This window comes from Brassica oleracea, chromosome C3 (assembly GCF_000695525.1).
Source record: "Brassica oleracea var. oleracea cultivar TO1000 chromosome C3, BOL, whole genome shotgun sequence".
NCBI classification, from domain to species: Eukaryota; Viridiplantae; Streptophyta; class Magnoliopsida; order Brassicales; family Brassicaceae; genus Brassica; species Brassica oleracea.
Window position 1 is genome coordinate 19,725,912 of NC_027750.1, and position 9,335 is coordinate 19,735,246.

Consider the following 9,335-nt stretch of genomic DNA (forward strand, 5'->3'; position numbering starts at 1 on the left):
ATGTTACGAGGAGGAGTGATGAATTCTACCAGGCGATGAACGACCCTTAGTTTTTTTTTTCCGGTTGTTGTATTATAAATTCAAAACTTATTTATATATAAAATATTTTCACATTGATTTATTTTTTATTTTAAATTTTCATTATGTTAATAAATTAAATAATTTTAGTTATTTTTAATTATATTTTTAAATTCTGTAAAATAATAAAAACTAAGTAAATTCGTAGCTAATGTACGACCTATTTACGTGGAAACCTTACGAGGAAATGACGAGAAAAAATAAACAAGTATTTTACGAGAACGAGGAAATCCTTTTGTGGTCGTTACGTGTATTTTGCGAGGAAACATTTTCAAGGTATTTACGTGTAGTTTACGAGGAACTTGTTTCGAGGTATTTACGAAGAAATATAGCGACCTCCTTACGTGGAATATTGACGTGGTCTTTACGACGAAATGATCTACTTCGTCTTTACGACGAAACATATTCCTCACTAAGTTACGACGAATTAGCGAGGAAATATGTGTTACGACAGATGAGTAACGAGCAAACGTGGTTCTTCGCTAATTCGTCGTAAAGCCTCTTTTACGACGAATTCACGAGGAAAACCGCTCTCGTTAAGATTATGTTTTCTTGTAGTGAAGGTATCGTAACAAGCAAGTAACAGGATTTGATTTGGGTTTCAGATTAAAGAGAATGCTAGCCTAGGGTGGTTTGATCGGGTGTTAAACATGTGTGAGCCAAACAATTATTCAAGTTCAATTTAGCACTAGTCTAGAACTCGGATCACTTCAGATAGATCATCCCACTGTCGTGGCGCTTCACCTTTTGTCAATCGATCTCAGTACCTAAACTCTCGTTTGCACTGACACGCGATGACAAACATTAAGATCAAGTCCGATATGTTCACAAAACACCCTAACATCTACTTTCGCTGGTTAGGGATGCAAAGCTCATTCATATCATGTCAAGCTATCTTCTACACGGTTAATGAGTAGAATAAACTTAAGTTCAGACATTAGGCTATCAGAATAATGTAAGTAATAAGAACAATTATGAATGAAAACAATTGAATGATTAACTTATTTATGTTTAGTTCATGGATCTAACACCCTAACACCATAGACTAAGCAAGCAGACTACTCAGATATGACACCAGAAGACATCAATTCTGAATAATATTGCATGTAAATAGCAAAGATAAAAAGAGGGTTCAAGATAATTTTCGCTAGACGAGAGAGCTGGAGCCTTCTTCCTAACAAGTAGCAAATCGCCAAGTCTAAAACTTCTAAGGTTTAGTTTCTTATGTAAAAAATAGCGTAGAAAAACGAAGAGAAAAAAAAGATATATGGGAGGCACAGGCGGCTATGAGAAAAAAATTGGATGATTAGGGCAAATCCCAAAATATTATAAGTTTCCATAAAATCTTTGCCGCAGAAACATGCACTCGGGTTGCTCTGCACGCTCGAGAACAGCCTGCAAGGTTGCTCCGATCATGAAAATCTTCAATTCAGGTTCTTTCTGACTCTTTTGCTCCAGATGATCTTAGTTCCCTCATATGTAACTCCAGACCTGTAATGACTAGGAAGACTCGATAAAGACTTGAAAACCAATTAGAAAACATATATCTAATATGTCAAAAATACCATATATCAATCAATATACCTGTAAGACACTTTTGAAATTAGGACTCAGTTAGGTCACCTCTTGGTTAAGGTAGAGATTGTTTCCTTCCTTGTCCTATGATGATATCCATTTACAATATGCTAGAAATCACAGTGCACTCTAAGATGCTAAAGAGAATCGACATAATTACGTATACCGAACTTCAAATTGATGCTCCTCTATTGTTATTCATCACTCAAGTTTGTGGAATTTAAAGGCCAGGCTTGGGATATGCAATTAAACTGAAGCTAGTAAAAAGTATTTTCTGAAGAAATTGACTCTAAAAGTTTCTAATACCAATAGGATAAAGGCAAAGGATGTCATCCTTGGGGAACTCTTTGCAACGCCAAGATGCACAAGCGCTTGTGAACTCCATGTTCTTTAAGTAGAAGAACATTGCGTTTGAGGTTATTTCTGGTCCTTAAAATTATTGAATCTTGTGCAACTAATATTATTAGGCTTTGAGCGACAAGAGAAGTATTGCAGTTTAAGTCTGTCTTATGCTCTTTTGTGATTGCTGTTCATGTATTCACTAAATCTAATTAATTACCAATAAAGGTTAGCGTTATCTTCTTCTTTTCCTCCTTGGCATATGTTTTTCTTATAATCATCTTCACAGGACCTTCAATTAAACTCACATACGTGATGATGAATAGTTTAAGGGTAATATTTGGGAAGTGCATGAAATTCGGTCAAGTACTTTACTTAAAAGACAAGGCATTCAACCACTTGAGAGTTGAGATACATTTTTGTCCATGGTCCTTTCTTATTCATTTTCAATTTGATAAAAAAATGTTAAATTGATATTTCCGTTTATTGTTCACAATTTCAAATTTTCATTTTTCATTTTTCATTATTTTTGTTTTATTTTATTTTACGGTTGATATTTGTTTTTATTCAAACAAGGCAGAACTTTAACACTTTATTGATTTACTTTAGGCCTTCGATAATTCAGGACGGTTCTCCTGATTGTAGACTTTCTAGTTTCATACTTTTTGATATGCATCAATCAATGCATGGTCAGATCTAACTACCTTACCTAGAATTAAAGTTTCAATAACTTATATTGACCTGTCCGATGACTCTCATAAGTCAATCTATATTATATCTCAATAAATGTCAACATTTATAAATTAAGTTTACGTAAGGAGTAAGGACCCAACTACGAAGCAGTTACAATGAAAATTTCCCTGCATGTTCCTGATCATTGTTATAACACGCAAATATGTATAGACGCGTTACGCAACTTATGCTGCAAGAACTTCAGACGTGTGTTGTCTATATATAACATGTATCGAAATCTTGCATTGCCTACAAGTTAATTAGAAACACTTACGAGAGAAAAGCTTCATTTACTCCCCCCAAGAGGTTCCATAAAATGGCCAAGGTAGGTTAAATATATAGCCCATGGTTTATATTAGATATTATTAATGTTATATAAAAATCTTGGAATGTTCATTCGCAGAAAATCTTGATGTCGGTAAATATGAGGTGCGAAAAATGTCGCTCAGCAGCTCTTAAGATCGGAGGCCAAACCACTGGTAAGATATCTCACTATTAAGTATTAACCCTTTTACTAAATAAGATACTAATTGATAACTCTGCAAAATAAATTTTAACATCATGATTATATATATATATATATATATATATATATATACGGTTATTACGTTAGAGCTCTTCACAATTTGATCAAACAATAAATAAACTAAAAATTATTGGTACGATAAGTAAAGATTAAGATGAGTTTAAAGAGAATTGTAATTTTCAAAAAATTTAAATAATACATATTTTCTAATTTGGTTATATATGTAATATTTTCTATTCAGATTTTCTTTTATGGTGATCCAACTAAAATTGATAAAATTTACTTTTATAATATATCCGTTTTATTGTTTATTAATTTATAGAGGTTGAAATAGAAATTGGGGTTCCATAAATTACCAATATACAACGATTTCTTGAGCGGACATTTTGGTTATGTTATGTAATCTAAGAGCATGATTATCGTGCTTGATTGTTTCTTTATGATTTAATTAATTTTTATTTGTCAAAAATGGAGCAGGAGTGACTTTTGTGGGGTTAGAAGGAAAAGAAAAAGATCAAGTGGTGGTGATCGGTGAAGGAATCGACGCCGCCGGTTTGGTCCTCCGGCTACGCAAGAAAGTCGGTTTTGCTGACCTTATTAGCGTCACTGATGTTGACACTTCCTAGAATAAAAGCGAAATCATATTTCCCACTTTTGTTGCACTCTTTTTCAGTAATCATACCCTTTTTTCTTGGTGAAGTCTGTTTCACACTAATCTTCTTCTCTTTCGCATCATGGCTATCATTCCACTGTTTCTTTATTCAAATATTTACTTCTATATATAAGTTATAACATAGTGTTAAAAAGTATTATCTTAATTCCTATTTTGCCTTAATTATCTTTGTAATATGTTATTTATTTTATTTTACGTGTTATCCTTTTTTAATGTCGATGTCTAATATATCATTAGATCTAACTAACACCTCACTATAACCAAACACGAGGGAAAATCCCAAACAAACAACCTTGGAAAGCTTAATCTCTAACACATACATAGCAAATTACACACCAATGTAAAAAAAAAATTGCTAAAAAATTGCATTCCTCGTAAGTAGAGCCGGACCGGGGAATCCGGGGTCCTACACAAAATAAAAAATTTAATGTAATTTTATTTTTATTTTTTTGGACAAAAGTTAAAATTTCAATAAATTGCAAATTTTTATAATTTTAAAATAAAAATGTTTTACTATTCATTATAACTTTGTTAATCTAAAAATTTAATCATTCATAAACTATTCTTGTTATTTTTATTTTGCATTTAACATTTTATATATTATTATACTAATATATATATTTTTTAAACGGGCACCACATAATGGGGGCTCCAATAAAATGTTTCAATTGTGTTGGGTCAAGCCCGGCTCTGCTCGTAAGGTATGCCGTAACTATCGTAAGAGTTAAGACAAAAACTGGAGTCATATCACCGTTAAATTCAAATATGACTGACCAAATAAACGAAGCAATGTCCGTGTCGTCTTTTTGGCCATTATTTTATTACAAACAAATAAAACGAATAGGAAAACGACAACAAAGATCAAAACTTTTTTTTTTTTGGGAAAAAGATCAAAACTTTTTTCTCATGAGGAAGTTTGTTTAGTTCTTGGTGGGCACATAAAAGAGAGAGATGCGTAAAATAGATAGTAGTAATTTTTTTTGTAATGAAACTGTCTAAAAAATATAATTTGTGAAACTGTTCAAGCCTCTGGCTGCCGTGTCCAATGGAAACCCAATTTCTTGAAGCTCAGCCGCGTTTGTTCTCCTCCTAAGCAGCCCTGGCATGGGTACAGGGCTGGAAACAGGGACTGGAGCGGGGACGGAAAACAGCACAACCAAAAATCTTAGATAGGGATACGACCTTCTCCTCTCATCCTAAAGGGACCTTCTGGATTCTTCTTTGATCCATCATCACTTTCAGCTTCTTTTAGAAGATCCTCCTGCAACAAGAAACCGTTATTATTTTCTTGGTTTATAATCCAAACACACAAGACCAGGTTCGAGAAGAAATATATAAGCTTAAGTTATTATGACTTTGCGCTGGTTTATCGTTGCACAATCACCTAGAGCATATATATATTATCACATCCTTCTACCTGAAGCCATTCATCAGTTGCCAGAGCGCATCTATTATCCTGCAATTTGCAAAGACAGTTTCTTAGAGCAAGATAATGAAATGTGTTTGCTAGGATGCTGTAGTGTGAGAGTTTACCTGATTAATCTGTTTCATAAAATCTTTTATGACAGGACGAGTTCCAATACTAGTTGACCAGACAATCATTCCATAAGGGATTGAGGAAACCTCTCCTCCTTTGGTTTTAGCAGATATATCTTTCTCATTCACTTTGGTCACCATGGAGCCAAGTTTAACTCAATGCCATTTCTGCTAAACTTTTCTTCAGCAAACATAATGATTATCTTGTTAAACCTGTGAAAAAAGCTTTTCATGAATCACTATACAATATTTTTATGGAAACATGAAACTTGAAACATTGACCATGACATGGAGGTTTCAAGAAGCAAGAAATTTCACATGGTCAGGATGTGGTCTGCGACCTCCAGAAACGTGATTCATGATAGAACCGTATTATATAAACTACGGAGAACTGAATATTGTAAAAAATAAAATTGATAAAATTATATTAAAGATTAAGAAAAAGATGATACAACTGCTGAGTCGAAATATTATCTCTTTCTTTAACTCAAAATACGTCTCGTAGTGCAACGGTTCGATAACGTAATGAATCTCAGGATACAACTGCAAAAAATCTTCTGATTTGCGTCACTCTATCAGAAGCCTGACGAAACTAGTTTTGTGTATACTCTAACGAGGGATTGTAAGCCTTTTGCTTAATGTCAAAAAGAATGAATCTATAACAAGTGTTTATCTTCCTTTTATAAAAGAAATGAAACAACACGTTATGCACTTATTATGGAGCCACTAACGTCTCTAATCTTAATGAGTATTTGATTTCCATAACTCAAGATTCTTGTACATTAGTTTTATAGTCATAATGTGGTTTGACCAAATCACAAACCCATCAATATGCTTTCATTGAGTTTATATTTTTTTGAATAAGATTTCAAAATAAATTAATTGATATAACATCCCATTAATATATTTAAATCTAAACTTAAACTCAAATATCCAAAGTGAAATATTTGTTAAACTTTATATTTTAACCAAATAATAGCTTTATAAACTTTTCATATCATTCACTTTGGATATTCATTTCTCATTCAAAACAATTCTGATTTTGACAGAGCAAATACACTAACTCATAGTGTTCACGGTGACGATTACATCGTGCCCAAATTCCGGTCCTTCCGACAGACGTCTCCGTCGAAAAACCCATCGAAAATTGGTTTGCACCACTTTATCAAAAACGAGTTCCAACGATTCACACTAAACTTTTGCTCTATGATAGAGTCTGACCAGATCCTCTGTAACAAAATCATGCAGCTCAGAATATTATTTTCTTTTAGTTAATTTGTATTAATTAATTTATTTGATGTAAAATATTAGTTGAAATTAAAATTTATACATTTAAAATGAAAAGCACTTTTTATTACAGTTTGATGTATTTGTACTCATTTATTTATATTATTAACTAAAAATATAAATAAAATAATATTTTAATGTTTAGTAATTTGAAAATAGAAATGAAAATATGAAATATTATGATACCTTATTCTTTTAGTATAAGTTAAAACTAGTTAATAATACTAATCTATCTATAATTAAATGACAAGTAATAAAATACATTAGTATATTATTTGGTGCAATGGATAATATTATACCAAATTTAGTGTGATATTATTCACCAAACACCAAATTTGGCAAAATGGTATCATTTTTGGTGTTTAATTATAAATGAAATTACACCAAATTTGAAGTCTTGGTGTTCAACTGGAGTTGGCATTAGGGCATCTCCAGCCATGACACCAAATTTAGTGTTAAAAATATACTAAATTTGGTATTTTAGTGTCATAATTTTTTTGTCATCTTCAACCATAACACCAAATTTTACACCAAAATAACAGTATATATATTATTTAATGTTGTCAATTTTCATAATTTTTATTATTATTTATAATTAATAAATAATTAGTTTATCACATTTAGATTATTGTTTATTTTTATTATTTTTAAGTGATAAATGATAATACTCATTTAATGATTTATTTTGAAAATAAAAAGAAAATATTTTCTTACTATGTGAAAATAAGTTAAAAATATAAATTGTACAATATAGCCCTGCGACTTTGCCCCGAACTGAACCAGCAGAACCGAACCGAACCGACATTTTCGGTTTTCGGTTCGGTTATGTTTTTGAGTTCGGTTTGGTTCGGTACGATTTTAAAAAATGATTCGGTTTTCGGTTCGGTTCGGTTTGGTTTTTGGTTTTTTTTTTTTTTTTGGAAAAACCGAAATTAACCGAAAATAACCGAAAATCCGAATCAAAAATAACCAAAAATAACCGAATTTAACCAAAAAATTCGCACTTTTTTAAAAACCCATACCGAAATTAACCGAAAAAAATCGGTTATTTTCGAAAATTTAGGTGAAAACCGAAAATAACCGAAAACCAAACCGAACCGAACCGAAATTTAATTCGGTTACTTTCGGAAATGGTTTTTAAAATTTCGGTTAACCGAAAACCGACGGTTCGGTTTCGGAAAACCGAAGTCGCAGGGCTAGTACAATATATGTTTAGTTACAAATTTGAACTAATTAATGATACTAACTGAACTATATTACTAAATGAAACATAATGAAATATGTATTTTAAATATTTGGTGTAGTGAATAGTATTACACCAAATTTAGTATGATGATGTCAAATTTGATGTCTTGTTGGAGATGAAATTATAGCAAATTTGTTGTTTTGATGTCTTATTGGAGATGACCTCAATAGCTAATATATCATATAAAAAGAGAAAATCTTAATGATTAATCAATCATCAAAACTTGATATTTTAACGAATTATTTTTTTGTTTTTTCTTTGTTTCGCAAATATTAGATCTTATTATTTGATTATTAAGCCCGCTTTTGTGTTGTCGAATTCAATCGAGTGCAGATGACCAAATATATGATTTGGATTATGTTTGAATTATGTATGTTTGCTCTGCTTCTTGTCATTTATGTTTATATGTAAAAAAATTGAAAACTGGTAATGAATTTAACATTTTTACCAAAAAAAAAAATGATTTGGAATGTGCAAATTAAAATATGCCACAAGACATCGTGTTATAATCCCATTTCCCCATTTATATCTCCTCAGAAGAAATGTAAACCACAAAACCATTTTCGACCGACCACTATGATTAGGTTACCAGAATTCCAATACACATTGTATGTGCAAGATTGCATGGTTCAGGCTGGAGCCACCTAGGTCATGATAAAGCCCCTTTAGTACATTTGTTTAACCCGGAAAAGAAGAATAGATGGTTCTAAGAAACTCAAAATATTTCTAATGGAACCTTTTTTTTAGAGAAAGACAGATCATAGATCGATAATATACAAAACAACCTTCCAGATAGTAAAAGTAGCGGTCGGTGTGGTTTGTGAATATAAATAGAGTCAGAATTTTCGTGAATATACTTTTTTGCTATTTTAATAGAACTTTCCTCTTTTCTCTTTCTAGTTTCTACATCCACATGGAAGAGCAATGTATTGAATTTTAAAACAATCCATTTTGGGTGGTGGAGTGGATATTCGGATAAGTTTAAAGTCTGCATAATAATTTGATCTACCACAACTTATTCACATAAACAAAATTTCTGTTCATTCAATGGGTTCACTTACATATACCCTCTGTTTTAAATTTAATTGATGTTTTTAAATTTTCATACATATTAAAACAAAAAAAAAATTAATTATAATACATCATTTTTATAATGAACAAATTTCAATAATTTTAAATCAACAATAATTCGATAAATTCAATTATTTTATTAAAATTTACAATTTATCATTATTAATGAATAAAATATAAAAGATTGTAAACTTTTATTTTCTGAAATATTTTTCAGTCTATAAAACAGAAAACGTATAATAAAAATATGATAAAGTCGAGAAATAGCAGAA

The 9,335-nt window shown here is 31.1% G+C and overlaps 1 protein-coding gene across 1 annotated transcript; it reads left to right on the plus strand.

Annotated features, from left to right (window-relative positions):
* Positions 1 to 2,925: 2,925 nt before the first annotated feature.
* LOC106333640 lies at positions 2,926 to 4,033 on the plus strand. Its single transcript, XM_013772061.1, has 3 exons — positions 2,926 to 3,049; positions 3,128 to 3,203; positions 3,728 to 4,033. Exons 1-3 carry the CDS (start codon positions 3,041 to 3,043, stop codon positions 3,874 to 3,876), a joined length of 234 nt encoding a protein of 77 aa, XP_013627515.1. The 5' UTR covers positions 2,926 to 3,040; the 3' UTR covers positions 3,877 to 4,033.
* The last annotated feature ends 5,302 nt before the right edge of the window (positions 4,034 to 9,335 follow it).